Below are 17838 nucleotides of genomic sequence, written 5' to 3'. Positions count from 1 at the left end.
TGAAGCCTGGCTTGGAGAATTTTGAACATTACTTTGCCAGTGTGTGAGATGAGTTCGGTTGTGCAGTAGTTTGAGCATTCTTTGGCATTGCCTTTCTTTTAAATTGGAATGAAAGCTGACTTTTTCCAGTCGTGTGGCCACTGCTGAGTTTTCCAAATTTGCTGGCATATTGAGAGCAGCACTTTAATAGCATCATCCTTTAGGACTTGAGATAGCTGAGCTGGAATTTTATCACCTCCACTAGCTTTGTTTGTAGTGATGCTTCCCAAGGCCCACTTGACTTCACACTCCAGGATATCTGGCTCTAGGTGAGTGATTACACCATTGTGGTTATCTGGGTCATTTAGATCTTTTTTTGTATATTCTGTGTATTCTTGTCACCTCCTAATATGTTCTGCTTCTGTTAGTTCCGTACCATTTCTATCCTTTATTGTGCCCATCTTTGAATGAAATGTTCCCTTGGTATCAGTAATTTTCTTAAAGAGATCTCTAGTCTTTCCCATTCTACTGTTTTCCTCTATCTGCATTGATCACTGAGGAAGCCTTTCCTATCTCTACTTGCTATTCTTTGGAACTCTGCATTCAGATAGGTATATCTTTCCTTTTCTCTCCTTTGCCTTTAGCTTCTTTTTTTTTTTTTCACAGCTATTTATAAGGCCTCCTCAGACAACTATTTTACAATCATTTTGCCTTTTTGCATTTCTTTTTCTTGAGAATGGTCTTGATCACTGCCTCTTTACAATGTCATGAACCTGCAGTGGGGTGGCTTAAATATGTTCATCCACCAGATGGTGCTGTTGGACAACAGATTTTTCTAAGGCTGCAGGTTTCTAAAATATTAAATATTTTAGATAAAATATTTAAACTGAGTCACCAGTGTCCTTTCCATTTTGTATTTTTATCATGTTAGGATATGAATTATTCTGAAATAAGGAGTATTTTGAAGCCAAAACACTAGCTGTATGTGTAATTTTCACATCCAAGGGAAAATACTGTCATTCTAGACATGCTTTCATGCTAAGAGAGAGCTATTGGCCTTGGATTATAACTTTTAGATTTTCATTTTGTGTTAAAGCTTCTATTTAATAAGAAATCATTACCTGCCAGCATATTATGGCTCATCTTTAGTGAATGAAGTCTTAGCCTGATGATCTCAAGTTATGCCATCCAGATGGGGTGTGTGTGTGTGTGTGTGTATGTTTGTGTGTGTGTGTGTGTGTAAAACAGTACTTCTATTCATTTGTCACATTGCATGTAGAATGTTCTATCAGTTCTGTAAGCTGTATTTTCAGAAGAGTATTGTTAGAGAATTGTTGATAGAAGAAGATTGAGCTGATTTGCTGGCTGACCTCAGAGTATATGACTGCTGACTCAAAGTGTCTGTCTTGCACATGAGAGAGTTAGGTGGGATCACTGTGGGGAAAAGCAGTTTTGGCTGTGGAAGTGCTAAATTGATAGAGACACACATGAGTCCCACATAGAGTTCCATGCCTGAGGGGGAAAAGGGTGACAAGTCTGGCTGAGATGGAGAGTTTGGGAAGTTGCTTGCCCTTGTCAGCTTCTTAGCATTGGTTTCTCAAAATAAATCACCACCTGTCCGTGGGCTTTTGGGGTCACTGGGACAGTTAGAGTCATGAGTCCCAGGAGTATGATTCTAATTATGTTCTAAATAAAACAGGATTTTTTAAAAAAAGAGCTATCACTAAAATTATAAAATGATTTTATCTAGTTTCTAGGTTTATACATTTAATTTTTTAAAAAATTATGTTTTGTATTTTCTAAATGAGAAAATGTAGTTTAATATTCTGGCAAATTGTTAGTATTTTCTTTTTCGTTGAAGGAATAATGTTGAGCTTATGTATATGATCTAGATTTTTTCACTATGAGGAATGAAAATGAGACCATTGGCAATACCTTAAGTTGTTTTTCTTCATGAAGAATAAAAGGGTGTTATTTGAGCCCTCTGCCAGGTGTTATTCGAGTGTGTTAAATCTAAGATTGCTTTAAGTGCGAAACAGCATTAAAACAGCTAAAAGAAACAGAGGAAAAACTAGATAAAGTCCTGTTGGAATATGGAGAAACAGATGTATTCTTTATGTTAATTGTAATTGTCCTGGCATTAATAGTTGTAAAGAGGCTCAAGCCCTGCCCACATTTTGGTTCTTTTCAAAAGCTAAGTGGCTTAACTACTTCTTTAGTAGGATCACATTAACATCACAGACTCTGATAATGATATTACTTTCTTTCTTAGATCCATCAGAGAATGGGACAAGTTGGGGACCTGTGCATTTGATTACTAAGGAGGAAATGTATTAGACATTATTTTACTGTCAGTAGTAGTTCAGTTCAGTTCAGTTGCTCAGTCAAGTCTGACTCTGCAACCGGATGGACTGCAGCACACCAGGCTTTCCTGTCTATCACCAAATCCCGGAGCTTACTCAAACTCATGTCTATCAGGTGGGTGATGCCATCCAACCATCTCATCCTCTGTCATCCCCTTCTCCTCCTGGTGTCAGTCTTTCCCAGCATCAGGGTCTTTTCCAATGAGTCAGTTCTTCGCATCAGGTGGCCGAAGTATTGGAGTTTCAGCTTCAGCTTCAGTCCTTCCAATGAATATTCAGAACTGACTGCCTTTAGGGTGGACTGGTTGGATCTCCTTGCAGTCCAAGGGATTCTCAAGGGTTTTCTCCAACACCACAGTTCAAAAGGATCAGTTCTTCAATGCTCAGCTTTCTTTATAGTCCAACTCTCAAATCCATACATGACTACTGGAAACACCATAGCCTTGACTAGACGGACCTTTGTTGACAAAGTAATGTCTCTGCTTTTTAATATGCTGTCTAGGTTGGTCATAACTTTCCTTCCAAGGAGGAAGCGTCTTTTAATTTCATGTCTGCAGTTACTATCTGCAGTGATCTTTGGAGCCCAAGAAAATAAAGTCTCTCATTGTTTCCATTGTTTTCCCATCTGTTTGCCATGAAGTGGTCAGACTGGATGTCATGATCTTAGTTTTCTGAATGTTGAGCTTTAAGCCAACTTTTCACTCTCACTTTCATCAAGAGGCTCTTTAGTTCTTCTTTGCTTTCTGCTATAAGGGTGGTGTCATCTGCATATCTGAGGTTATTGATATTTCTCCCAGAAATCTTGAGATTCCAGCTTGTGCTTCATCCAGCCCAGCGTTTCTCATGATGTACTTTGCATATAAGTTAAATAATCAGGGTGACAATATGCCTGTAACAGGTGACAGTAAGCCTTGACATACTCCTTTCCGGATTTGGAAATAGTCTGTTGTTCCATGTCTAGTTCTAACTGTTGCTTGTTGATTTCTCAGGAGGCAGGTCAGGTGGTCTGGTATTCCCATCTCTTTCAGAATTTTCCACAGTTTATTGTGATCCACACAGTCAAAGGCTTTGGCATAGTCAATAAAGCAGAAATCAATGTTTTTCTGGAACTCTCTTGCTTTTTCGATGATCCAGTGGATGTTGGTAATTTGATTTCTGGTTCTTCTGCCTTTTGTAAATCCAGCTTGAACATCTGGAAGTTCACAGTTGATGTACTGTTGAAGCCTTGCTTGGAGAATTTTGAGCATTACTTTGCTAGCGTGTGAGATGAGTTCAATTGTGTGGTAGTTTCAGCATTTTTTGTCATTTCCTTTCTTTGGGATTGGAATCAAAACAGACCTTTCTGAGTCCTGTGGCCACTGCTGGGTTTTCCAAATTTGCTGGTGTATTGAGTGCAGCATTTTGACAGCGTCATCTTTTAGGATTTGAAATAGCTCAACTGGAATTCCGTCACCTCTACAAGCTTTGTTTGTAGTGATGCTTCCTAAGGCCCACTTGATCTCACATTCTAGGATGTCTGACTCTAGGTAAGTGATCACATCATCATAGTTATCTGGGTCGTGAAGATCTGTTTCGTATAGTTCTTATGTGTATTCTTGCCACCTCCTCTTAATAGCTTGTGCTTCTGCTAAGTCCATGCCATTTCTGTCCTTTATTGTGCCCATCTTTGCATGAAATGTTCCCTTGGTGTCTTTAATTTTCTTGAAGAGATCCTAGACTTTCCCATTCTATTGTTTTCCTCTGTTTCTTTGCATTGATCACTGAGGAAGGCTTTCTTATCTCTCCTTGCTGTTCTTTCGAACTCTGCCTCCATATCGGTATATCTTTCCTTTTATTCTTTGCCTTTTGCATAAGGCAAAGGAGTCAGTAGTAGAGACCTTACCGCCAATGGCAAACAAATTGTTTAGTTTTCATTAAAAATCTGAGGCAGGTGGTCTAGGGCCATGTTGCTTCTGTGATGCCATCAGAGACATGCATTCTTAGCAGTTACTTTTGCCACCTTCACTGTGACGTACTTACCCTCGTGCTCTTGTGGTAGCTGCTCATTGTGTCTGAATGTCTGGTGAGGGAAGAAGGGCACAGGATTAGAGCCTGCTTAGACAGCTGCCTCAAAGCTTTCTCTTGGAACTCCTGCCCAGTTATTACCAGTTACATCTCATGGGCCAGAACCATGCATAACTAGCCTTAGCTGTAACTACTTTGTTCTTTCAGTTAAGTGAGGTTCTATTAGTAAAGAAGGTAAAAATAGATACTACAAACATAGGCAGTCTCTGTTGTAAAAGTGTATTAAGACAGTGATTTTGAAGTACTGTGTTATACTGCAGTGTAATACACTTTCAAGAGTTGAATTAGACAAAGGGCTTAGTAGTCCAGAAAATATGAATGAAAGTGAAAGTATTAGCTGCTCAGTTGTGTCTAACTCTTTGCAGTCCTGTGGAGTGTAGCCACTAGGCTCCTCTGTCCATGGGGTTCTCTAGGCAAGAATGCTGGAGTGGGCTGCCATTTCCTTCTCCAGGGGATCTTCCCAACCCAGATCTTCAGCGCTGCAGACACATTTGCTGTCTGAGCCACCTCGGAAACCTTAGTCTAGAAAATATGAATACATCAGTAAAAATTGTAGTGTTTTAAATTTCCTGTATTTACAAAGAACTTGTCAGTGTCTGGGTTTGGAATTTTAGTATTTTCTTAAATGTTGAGATAATTGATCCTCTTTAAAGGAGAACAAGGCTTTTATGGTTCAGATTCCTTTTAGGATTTTCTGCAAGAGTCATGTGTAGATGTATAAAATAAAGTCAACAAGTTCTATTTATTATTTCTGTAAGTTTCTTTTCTTTTTTTTTTTAATAGAATGCATGTCTGAGTGATTCCATGAATCCTGCTCTTGGCCTCATGCAGTTGTTTTCAAATAATCTTTTTGATTGGTAGTCCTTAAAAAAAAAATAGGAAAATAGCAAATTTAATCAACAAATTATTAACTTTCCCTTTCAGTCATTGGGGGATTAAGGGAAGTCTTTCCCTCCTTGATTATATAAAAGTTTAGAATTGATTTTCTGGCTCATTGATTGGCTGTGAGGCTTCGGGCACAATAATGCCAGCTCAGGTTAGAGTTTTCCATTGTCACCCTTGAATTCTGGTTACACAGTAGTGAGCTGTGAGGTCTTGGGTGAGTTATCTGACTTCTCCTAGGGCAGCTGTCTCATCTATAAAATAGCACTAATAATAGATCGTAGTTCTATTTATCACCTCATAGGGTAAAATGAGATGAATAAGTAAAACACCTAGGGCAAGGCCTGCTCCATATTATGTACTGAAGAACAGCTGCAGCTGGCGGCAATAGTAAAGCAAAATGGGCCAAAAATCCTGAAACCCTAATGAAATGTTCACTAGCTGTTTCTGACCAAGAGAATTATGAAGAATGCTGTTCTGCGATCTTCATTTACTTAGAAGTCCAGCCCACAGCCCAGCAGTTTATTCTTTCTACCATCTGTCGAAGCCTGTCATTTCAGAGCAGTGAAGGATATTTGTTTAGGGGTTACTACTAAAGAAAATGTGCCTGCTCTTTTCACGAGATACACTGCTATCCTCTTGTCACTAAGACAAGGTGCCAGGGCAGAAATGGTACCATGGGATGTAACTCAGGAGATGTTCTCTTTTTCATGACTTTTTCTTTATCATAATTTTAGAATGTATTATCTCAATTTATATGTGAAACTTACATTTTAAAGCACAGTGATACATTGAGTACCCCAAACCCACTATGCAGTCCCATAGCTAAAACATTACTGTTGTGCTGCTCATGGGATGCTCTTTCTACAGTCCTTCTTTGCTATCCCATCCCATCACCATGAGTGACCCTAACTTTGTGTTTGGTATCTTGCCTAAAAAAAAACCCAAAAAGCAAATTTTGTTGTTGTTGAAGTATAGTTGATTTAGAATGTTTTTTTAGTTTCAGGTGTACAGCAAAGTGATTCAATTATACATATACATGTATCTATTCTTTTCCAAATTCTTTTGCATTTAATTGGTTACAGAATACTGAGCAGAGTTCCCTGTGCTACACAGTAGGTCCTTGTTGGTTGTCTGTTTTATTGGCAAATACAGCACTGTGTACATGTCAATCCCAAACTTCCTAATTACCTCTCCCACCCATCCTTGCCCTCTAGTAACCATAAGTTTGTTCTCTAAGTCTCTGAATTTGTCTCTCTTTTGTAAATAAGTTCATTTGTATCATTTTTTTTAAGATTCCACATATAAGTGGTACTGTATATTTGTCTTTCTCAGTCTTACTTCACTCAGTATGAGTAAGTCCATCCACATTGATGCAAATAAGATATTATTCTTTTTAATGGCTGAGTAGTATTCCATTTTACGTATGTATGACATGTTGGAAAATAATTGGTTAAATCTACTTTTGGCTGTGTTGGGTCTGTGTTGCTGTGCATGTGGGCTTTCTCTAGTTACAGGGAGAGGGGTTTGCCCCTGGTTGTGGTACGTGGGCTTCTCACTGTGGTGGCTTTTCTTGTTGTGAAGCATGGGTTCTCGGTGCATGGGCTTCAGTAATTGTGACACGGGAGCTCAGTAGTTGTGGCTCCTGGGCTCTAGAGCGCAAGCTCAGTGGTTGTGGTGCATGGGCTTAGTTGCTTTGCAGCATGTTGGATCTTCCCTGATCAGGTAGCCCATGTCTCCTGGATTGGCAGGCGGATTCTTTATCAGGGAACCACCAGGGAAGCCCCCACATCGTCTTTATCTATTCCTCTGCTGATGGACATCTGGATTGCTTCCATGTCTTGGCTATTGTAAACAGTGCTGCAGTGAACGTGGGGTACATGTATCCTTTTGGACCATGTTTTTCTCCAGATGTATACCCAGGAGTGGGATTGCAGGATCATCTGGTGGCTCTGCTTTTAGACAGATGCATATTTGTAAACAACATATTTAGTTTAGCTTATTTTTGACTGTATTAAAAGTAGGATCACTTTATTAGTCTTCTGAGACTATCCCAAACACTAAGTTTTCTGAGTTTATTCATATTATTTGTGCGCTATTGTTCAGTCATTTCCATTGCTGAATGGCATTCCATTTTGTGAGTATATATTTTATTTTTTATTATCCTGTTGGGATATTTTCTTTTTCTTTCTTCTTAAATATTGCTGCTATGAACCCATTCCTGTATATGATTTCTGGTGTACTATTATATAGGTACTCTGAAGCACTTATCTAGGAATGAAAGTGCTGCCTCAGAGAGTATTCAGCTTGGTCAGATATTGTTGCCTTGTTTCTTAAAAACTTTGTAGCAAAGTCTCCCCTTGCACTGTATAAGACACCTTTACTGAGGTATAATAACTTGCATACCACAAAATCCACCCATGTTGAATGTATAATTCAGTGACTTTTGTGTAACCATCACCACCAGTCCAGGTTTAGAACACTTCTGTCACCTTCAAAAGCTTCCTCATGCTGACAGTATTCACTTGATCCTGTTCATCTTATTACTTACCAACCTTTGACTTTGTAAGTCTTGTGGCTTTACAATATCTTGTTTGTGAATTTGCCTTTCTCTGACTATAAATGACTTAGAACATCTTGTCTTGTCTTTGTTGATCATTTGTGTTTCTTGTTTTTTCCTCTACTTATTTTTCTGTTAGACTGTTTGATTTTTTTTTCTTGTTATTTGGAGTTTTTAATGTATTCTGGATACCAAAACCATGCCAGTTATATTTGTGGAATTATTTGCTTATTTGCTTCAATTTTGTCTTGATCTTCCTAGACTTTTTTGTTTCTTTCATTTTTCCCTCTGTGTGTGTGTGTGTGTGTGAGAGAGAGAGAGGTAACAGGTTAATTTTATTTCTGCCATCTAAAGCTATATAATGGTATATCAGATTCATGGAACTATTGTACACATTCAGTAAAGTGACAGTGGTGCAATACCACTTAGTATCTCAGAATCAGGAATATACAATTTTGAATTGTTTAAACACAATCCACATTCTTAAAAATAAAATCAGAAACCATCTGCAGTTATATAATTGTCAATTAAATGTTACCACTTAATAGTTGATATAGTAGTCTATATCTAGTAGGGAATGTTGAAAGCAATTTTAGAGTCTCATCTTGTTGGACTCTGTTGGGAATGTTTCTTGAATAGATATGTGACTGGCCAAGATGGGTAAACACAAGACAAGAACAAGTAAAGCTCTACCACGATTTCAGTAGTGTTCACTGTTTTCTTTGTCAGTTAAAAGTGAACAGCAAGAATTACAAACTTTACATATGTACAAGGCGTGCTGTAAAAGGATGTTTGTTTACAGGCGTGTAAAAGTACTTTGTAACTGGTGTGATAAAATAATGTATAAAGGTACATAGCAAAACAGTGATCGTCTGAATTTGCAGAATCAATTCCCTATTTTATATTACATAAAATAAAAGCAGTTTTAGTTTTCTTGAACCTCTTTTCTAGAAATACTTGAAAAGGAATACAGACAGAAATTATTATTTTTACCCTTGGTCATGGCTGTAAAAATAGTTAGAAAATAAACCAAGGGAATTTCTCTGGTGGTCCAGTGGTTAGGAATCTGCCTTGCAATTTGGAGGATGCAGGCTTGAAATCTGGCCTGGGAACTAAGATCCCACATGCCACAGAGCAGCTAAGTCTGTGCCTCCACAACTAGAGAATCTGTGCCACAACGGAAGATCCTTCATTATGCAACTAAGACCTGATGCAGCCAGATAAATAAACAAATAAATAAATATCCAAGGGGAAAAGAAAACTGACAACCAAGAATACTGGAATGCCCGAGTCCAGAATGAACCCAAATATTTGGCCATATAGAATATTTTTGACTTCAAGAGTAGAAATAATAATGAAGGATTTATAGGCAGTTTTTAATCAATAAATATAAGAGGCATTTTGATGATTTTGCCACCGGAAAACAAAAGCTGTAGCATCACTAAAAGTTCTGAGAAGTCTGTTTTATATAGCTTCAACTCAGTTGAAAGTGTATTTATTTATATTTATTTAAGGTAGCTAAAATTGACATCAAATATTTTTATAGATGGTATTTACAGTGTCTTAATGAACAGAGATTTAAATTTTAATGTTATTGGTTTCATCAGTATTCTTAGTGACTTTATTTAGTTTTATATTTTTCTCACTCCTGGCACTCTGAATACATGAACTATAGATGTTCCATCCTAAGTATTGCTTAACTTTAGTTTGCAGATACTTGGTCTCATCTTTCTGTGCTGTACTGTGTGTTTATGTCTTAAATTTTCCCTTCTAGATAAGTACTTCTCTTGTTTAATCCCTTCAGTCAGTTTTTAGTTTAATAATGATATATAAATGAAATGATGTATCAGTGATATACTAGTGAAATGATATATTTCATTTGTAGAAGTGTACCGTGTCTTTGTGATTCCATTTTTAAATTTCTTTAAGCATTTCAAGTTCTTTAGCCTCTGAAAATTCTGATACCAGCGGTCCTTGGGTTGTGGAAGGGCCAGTTGTTTTTGTTAGCTTTCTCCCATGAGGTCTTACCTCCCTGTATTTGTGGTGATCTTCAGTTTTATGCTTTGGCTTGATCCTAATTTGTGGAAAATCTGCAAGTCAAAATGGAGGATGCTTTTCTCCCAGAAGGATTGGAGTTGTTTTTGCCTGGAACCAGAGATTTAAATAACTTCAAGGTCTCAGTTGTCCAGACTCAAGGCAGGGGGCCTAAGCTCTCTATAATCTTTTATTTGATTGAGCACTTCCCTTCTCCATATTCCTTCTTGTCATACTCATAGTTACATTTTTAAAGTGAGAATCTTTTTTTTATTACTGTGTAGTACTTTTTGTTGCAGAAATTTTTTGTTTCTTCAAAACTTGTTCTACATTGGTTATTGACTAGACTCTCAGAAAGAAAAGAAAGCACTGCTGTAAAATTTTGTAGGTATTTTGGTGTATAAAAATGCAAAAAGGAAAAGAGTTCTGTTTTAAAGTAAAAAGTTTGGAGAATGTGAGATATTTTCATGGAAAGGAAGCAGCAAAAAGAGCTATCGTGTCACACATTGTAATTAACTTTAAAGCAAAATGAATTTCACATGAGTCTAATTTTGTTCTTTTGTGTAAAGATCCTAAGGAAACCCTCTATTTTAAATGTGACCAAGGCTCTCATTTTAGCTATTGAAAGATTCAATTTTCCCACATTACTGTGTGAAATGGATTGAGTTTTGAAGTCTTTAAAGCAACCAAGTTTTATTTGTCTTTCCTCATGTGTATTACCTTTGAAACTTCAAGGGCTTATTACAGCCTTATGAATTGGTGGCAGTAATTTACATTAGCCTATCTTTAAAGTAAGTTGAAATTTGGAAGGTGGTCTGTTTGGATCATGTTACTCTAGTAGTTGTTAGCTGGGCTACAGTAAGGGTCATAGAAAGGGATGGTGAGAGCCAAATGAGGACAAGCGTAATCTTGTAAAAAGTAGTAAGTAAAAGTATCTGAAAATTTTAGTGAGAAACTTTAATAATTTCTTTTAGTATTTTCTCAGAGTTATAACACCTGGGAGGTGGCTCTTTTCTTATTTTAATGATTAGCTTTTTAAATGAAAATTTTTTCATAAATTTATATATTTCAGAAATTTTTGGGGGGTCACTTTGGGTCCAGCTTAGAGCTGGGCATGTGGCAGTGAAACTCAGGAGAGAGATGAAGGCTCAAAGCATTGTTTGGAAAGAGCTGCCTGGGGATAACATTGTAGGTGCTGAGGATGATGGCAGGGGGGATGGGGAGGAGAAACATGTGGGTTGGATGTGGACATTGTTGAAGAAAGATATTAATGTCTTATGTAAACAAGGTCTTGTGATCAAGTAACATTGGGGAAATGTAGAGTTAAAGCAGAGTTAAACAGGCTTCCTTATAGCATGACCTCTTAGAAACTTCAGAGTACCTGCTGGCACTGTGACTTTATAAGAGGAGGAGAAAAAGAGACCAACATTTTTTGACCATAGCCTCTTGTAGGAGTAATGTTCATTAGAAATATTTTAGGGAGAACTAGTTTGCTGTGATTTTTGCAGTATTTCTCTGTATTAGATGGGAGGGATCCTTACTGGTTTGGTTTCTAAGGTAGCATATTGCTTCCCTGTGTTGCTTCAATTTCCTAGTGACCTAGCACAGTCATTGTAGAGCATTCTAGATGCTCATAGTCCCAAAAAGAAGGACCTCCTTGGCCTGGATGTGCCCTGTGTTCAGTGACCCAGGCCCAGAGCTCAAGGGTGTGAATTCACACTTAGCGTGGTCTCTCTATGTAGGTTTATAGAGGCATCGTTCATGCTAATGCTGGTTTTGGGATACTTACTTCCTCTGTGAAGTCCAAAAACCTGATCCTCAAACAGATCTTGAGTGGCTATGGTAATGAAAATTTAGGAGTTCTTTCAGATTACTGTCTGATTCTTGCTAGATTAATGATACTGAGATTGAAAAGAAGGATCCTTGATAAACTTCCCATTTACACATATGTGCACAAATTATGGTCCAATGGTGAATTATTTCAGTAAACCAGGCAGAGACAGGGTAAATAGACACACACAGCAGGGCATGCCTAGAATGCACTGGGTTATTGGGGTGAAGGGAAATGGGAACCAGGGGGGAAACATTTGCTCAGTGGAGATCAGGTGAGTTGCAAATACTGCTCAAACACCTGTTGGACATTGTATGCTGCTCTTGCTAAGTCGCTTCAGTCGTGTCTGACTCTGTGTGACCCCATAGACGGCAGCCCACTGGGCTCCCCCGTTCCTGGGATTCTCCAGGCAAGAACACTGGAGTGGGTTGCCATTTCCTTTTCCAGTGCATGAAAGTGAAAAGTGAAAGTGAAGTTGCTCAGTGGTGTCCGACTCTTCGTGACCCCATGGACTGCAGCCTACCAGGCTCCTCTGTCCATGGAATTTTCCAGGCAAGAGTACTGGAGTAGAGTGCCATTGCCTTCTCCATGCACATTGTATGGAAGAGCCTTATTCGAGGGGATGGAGTCTGGGAAGAGGCATTTTTCTGTGAACATGCATTGGTGTATAGACTTTCTGAAGAGACTTGATGGCTTTAAGCTTTGAATGGTTTGGCAGATTTCCATCCTGTCATTGTGGGGCTTGTTTGTAGCTGGTGTCTTTCTGGAGACTACTTTTACACTAAATCAGTTCTGTCCCCAACCCTGAAGTGAAGCAACTTTTATTAGAAGCTTTGCTGGTGTTTGTGTAGAGTGACTGTATGCCTGGGTGGGAAGAATGTAGCAGTTTTATATATTTGCCTCTCATAAATTTTAGCTCCTTGGATCTTTGTTGATTTTTAGTGCTAAGAGAAGAGGATGGTATATTGTATTTTCATATGATCAGAACTGAAAGCATAGAGTTTATAAGTGAAGGCCTAGAGTCAGAAAGATTCAGGCTTATCTTTGCCACCAACTTGCTCTAGGAGTACTAGGTTTTCCATTTGTTCATTTGGGTATGACATTGCTTATGTTACAGGATTATTTTGAGTTGATGTAGGCTGCCGTCTCTGGGGTTGCACAGAGTCGGACACGACTAAAGCGACTTAGCATCAGTGTACGAGTATGTGCAGTATAATGAGATAGACTGTGGTGTCACACTTCTCCCAAGTGACAAATGAGGTGTCCTCCTTGTCTGAATCTCTGAAGGAGACCTGGTGCTCTTTAGAGTTTGAGTAGAACCTGTCCTTCTAGGCAGCTAGCGAGTTCAGTCAGTAATAGAGAGCAGACATTGGAGAAGGAATTTGGAAACACTAGGATTTATTCTCAGCCCCTTGTTATACCTGTTATTCTTAATATTTTAATAACCTCTTTTATTGAAATTATGTGACTTTTTATTTTTGCAAAAGAAATTAAGTTTTTACATCATGGCAGCCTTGGCCCTTGCCGCTTGCCCAGAAGAAATTGATGCCAACATATTATTAATATTTGCCCATTAATGGAAAGAATTTTAGTAGGGAATCTCATAGGACCTTTTTTTCCCTATCACTTTATCACGTGTTTGGCTTTTGTTTTGTTTCCAGTAAGATTTACTGGAGAATAGTGGAAACATTTATTCTGTCAGTTCTAAAATATAAGTTTTATTTTCTAAAGGTTTTTATGTCCTTTATCCTATTTAGTCCTCTGAGCAGTTCTGGGTGGGTACCTCAGGCTTTCCCAAAGGAAGACTGGGAGCTCTGGAAATCGCAGTGATTTCTGCCCTCGGCAGCGGCAGAGCTGGAGCCATACTCTGGGTCATCTGCCGTCACTCTTTCTCCTCTTCCCTCACCCCTTTAGACCCGCAGGTCTAGTCATGTCAAGGGATTCAGCCTAAGTTATTCCTGAAAGGTAATATCAGTCAGAAACAAAGATGAGACTTCTTCAGATGTAGGAATTTCAGAAGAATAGTTCGTTCCTAAATTTGCAAGCTCATTCAATTTAAAAATGATTCCTATAATATGGTGCTCATTTGTTACTTCAGATTCATTGCCTCAATAATGACTTTTAAATAGGAGGACTCTATTATTAGAGTGATTGGACTGAAGTCTGATTGGACTAGGGTTAAGAGATTGCATCACTATAAATAGAGTGAGATAAAATATTTTACATAATTTGAACTTTTATGAGGTCTCATAAGTTGGGACCTAGGATCTTTTCTAGAAGGATACTTAACTTTGAACAGTTTCCAAATAGCAAGCTTCCTGCTGTGGGTTTTAAGTTATAGAATGGCTGTCTTGGGGAGTTTCGGAATTAAGTGATTTCCCCCGATACTTTTCAGTTATATTACCTGAGGCACAACTTCATTAACTGCCCCATCAAAAATTTTCCTGACCCAAAAGCTCAAGTGAGTAAGATCAGTACGTTGATTATATTGTCATCTAAAGACTATAATGAAAACAGAACAATAATGAAAATACTAGGCATGGTTATCTGTGAGGCCTTGGCATAATTACTGGGGAGGGCCTTTTTGGTATACAAAAATAAATTTAATGTCCCATGAGGAAGTTGAAATGGATTTAAAGACACTGCCGTTTCATCGTGATTGCAAAAACTGTGGGTCCAATCACTGATATTTAGTGTTTTATTATGAGAAAAGTTTATGAGAAAAATAGTTTGTAAAAATTGTAAACAGTTGTGAATTAGACTGCATTAATAAGTGATTGGTAAGTTTTGATAAAACTAGAATCTTTTCCTGTCATTTTAACTTTTATCCCAGTGACTCAACTTTTTCTGTCTCCGTTACCAGCCATGTTGTGTTATTGTTATAAAACTATATTATTCCAACAATTTTACCAAAGTTTGGATAAATATTTTTAGCTGTTATTCTTTGTTTAAAATTCCCCATCAGCATAAGAGGTTGATATTTAGTTGAAGAAGCAGTAGAAGCACAATGATCTGTGACTTAGAATAACGCTAAGGATTTTTCCAAAATTAGAGTTGGGTTTTCAGGAAATGATGTATCACATGCCAAAATTGAATGGGGCTGAAAGAGGGATGACAGAAGATACATTTTGTTAATGGTGTCTTGAGATGATGGCTGATGTTTAATGACTTAAGTAATGTGCAAATAAACAAGCTAAAAACCAGAAAACCCCCCAAACTAAATAGTGTTCCAAGGATGGAAAGCATGCTGCAGATCATATGCTTTGAATCAATGATGTTTTTTTTCACTAACAGCTGATGGGAGTAGGTCCTTAATTCTCTGTCATTTGGCATAATTTTATACTAATATTTATATAGAACCACATTTTGCTAGTATTAATCTTGGATAATTAATCATGGATCTGTATAAATATATATATGTGTGTGTGTATGTGCCTTGGATACTTATTGCTTTCTTTTTTAAATTTCTAAGCGAGTTAAAATATACAGTGTAATAATTTTGGCAGATGATGGTTTGATCAGTAAATGTTATCTTTATGAGTTTATTAATGTTTGTCTTTTTTCCCCCTTCTCTCTCTTCCCTGTTTTTAGGGTGTGGATGAATGGAACATAGCTCGCCTAAACACGGTCTTGGATGTGGTTGAGGAAGAGTGTGGTATTTCTATTGAGGGTGTAAACACCCCTTATCTATATTTTGGCATGTGGAAAACCACATTTGCATGGCACACCGAGGATATGGACCTCTACAGCATTAATTATCTCCACTTTGGAGAGCCCAAGTCTTGGCAAGTTGCATGTTTAATATTCATTTGCTTTGGAATTGTGAGATCTGGGCAATAGGAACCCTTTGAAGATGGTTTTTTTTTTTCCCCCTTTTCTGGCAGATTCAGATTTATATGAGCTGTAAGAAAGTTCCTGACCATAACAATTAATTATTGCAGAGTCTTCCACTCTGCCTAGGGTTTTGCTCAAAACCATAAAGCTAATGGTGATTTGTATATCCAAATTTGGCCTACATACCATTTTGTGGGTCATGGATTGATATGTATTTTAGTCTCAAAGAATTTGGCATCTTGAACTTCTCTGAGCATTTGCTGGAAGGTATGGGGAACCTAAGTTAGGAGTGAAAATTCACTTCCTAGATGTACCTAGTGATTTTCTGGTCTAATCTCTGAATAAATGACAGATTCTATTTAGTATGTGGTGAGTAGAGGGATAGGAGGCATGAATCAGGAGACCTGTTACCACCTTTTTGGTGGTGGATATGGGGAGAAGAATAAGAATATGAATGTGTGTTCTTGATTTGCAATTACCTGTGTCATCTTTCTGAGCAATGATTTTAAGATTTATTGTTCTGTATAATGCATCATATGGTACCCAGCACAAATTTGTGATTGTTATTCTGTCAGTCACCCTGGAGTTCTTTGTGGTCAGCCAGTTTCATGTTTGAACTTATTTTTGTCAGTTTTAGTCTTAGGAAGGGCTTTCCAGGTGGCTCAGTGGTAAAGATTCCACCTGCCAATGCAGGAGACACGGGCTCAATCCCTGGGTTAGGAAGATCCCCTGGAGAAGGAAATGGCAACCCACTCCTGTATTCTTGCTTGGGAAATCGCGTGGACAGAGGAGCCTGGAGGGCTATGTTTCGTAGGGTCACAAGAGTCAGACACGCCTGAGTGACTGAGCACAGTCTTAGGAGAGCTTAAATATCAGTTCTATTTTTTTTTTTTTATAATACACATATGTGGAGAGTAATTCACAGACAGAAGCATACGAGGTATCAACTTGGCAAGCCAGGAAATACTGAATATGCTCTTTCTGCTGGTTGCGAACATGATAGGATGCTCTTCAGGTGCTTGTGTCAGCCCAGTAGCTTTCTTGCCTCCAATTTAAAGGTAATGGACTCTTTTCAAGTTCTCCTGCTGATCAGGTTTTGAGTGCAATGTATAATTTCTGTCCACATCTTGCTATTACTTGCCCTTGAGGTTTCATCATTTGGTGAAGTGTGAAGTTGTAAGCTTTCTCCAGCAAATTCAAATACAGCAAAAGTTCATAATGATCAAAAATGACATTTAATCAGCAGGAAAGCTTTTGGTGGAAGGGCAAAGCTCTTAGGACCCAGAAAAAAATCCAGGCGTTTTCTGATTTGCGATGGAGTTTTATGATCTGAGAAAAATTTAGTGAGAAGTTTTTTAAATCATTTTTAATAGTACTTACACATTTTGTTTGGAAATTTTTAGCATTCTACTCTCTTAATGGAATATATAAAATGTGAACATTTTTAATAGATGGTCTAGGAACTAGACTTTTGACAGAATGGGATGGAAAGATGATTTCTTACACAAGTGTTTGTTGGGGACCAGCTTGTGAGCACACGCTCTAGGCCTGTGAGTCGTCTTTCTTCAGCACCACGGTAGTCTTTTGGAGTGTCATCCTTCAGTACTTTTGGGAATCAACTTTGAGAGACTCAGAGAAATATTTTAAACAATGTGTAGGCTCCTGGGCAGTTTCTTAGCTGCATAGTTATTCCCGTGGTCTTTCTGTTACTCACTTTTGTTGTGAGTAAAATAGGCAAAATTGGTAAATTCAGCATGTTGTATATAAGGCAATTATATACTTCCTTTAAGAAATCTGGTTAGGGGTTTCCCTGGTGGTCCAGTGGTTAGGACTCTGTGCTTCCACTACAGGGGGCACAGACTGTCCCTGGTTAGGGAACTAAGATCTTGCAAGCCTCATGGTATGGCAAAAAAAAAACAAAAAAAAAACCCTGAAAAGTTAGTAAAAGTTAGCAAAACTTTTCCGTAGATTTGGAGAAATTCATGACAATCATGACGATGCCTGGGACATTTTAGTATTGGAGGAGTTGAAATGAAGTCTCTGCTTTCTTATTAAGAAAAGTGATTTTTTTCCCCTTCTCTCTTGGGCCAAGACTTATCTCCTAAAGATTGCTTGGGCATCTTTGGTGGCTCAGATGATAAAGAATCTGCCTGCAATGCAGGAGATGCAGGTTTGCTCCCTGGGTTAGGAAGATCCCCTGGAGAAGGAAATGGTGACCCACTTCAGTATTCTTGCCTGGGAAATTTCATGGATAGAGGAGTCGGTGGGTTATAGTGCATGAGTAGCAAAGA

At 38.1% G+C, this 17838-nt stretch overlaps 1 protein-coding gene across 4 annotated transcripts in view; it reads left to right on the top strand.

Annotated features, from left to right (window-relative positions):
• The window catches only part of LOC120863043 (lysine-specific demethylase 4C), a 404602-nt gene that overhangs the window by 54508 nt on the left and 332256 nt on the right, over positions 1 to 17838 (top strand). For all 4 annotated transcript variants that reach the window (XM_040239292.1, XM_040239340.1, XM_040239349.1 and 1 more), the window contains exon 5: positions 15305 to 15498. In XM_040239292.1, the coding sequence (XP_040095226.1) occupies positions 15305 to 15498 (194 nt within the window). The remainder of the gene's footprint in view (positions 1 to 15304; positions 15499 to 17838) is intronic.

This window comes from Oryx dammah, unplaced genomic scaffold (assembly GCF_014754425.2).
Source record: "Oryx dammah isolate SB20612 unplaced genomic scaffold, SCBI_Odam_1.1 HiC_scaffold_1, whole genome shotgun sequence".
NCBI lineage: Eukaryota > Metazoa > Chordata > Mammalia > Artiodactyla > Bovidae > Oryx > Oryx dammah.
The sequence above is the reverse complement of the archived record's forward strand: the minus strand, read 5'-3'. Positions and strand labels throughout refer to the sequence as shown.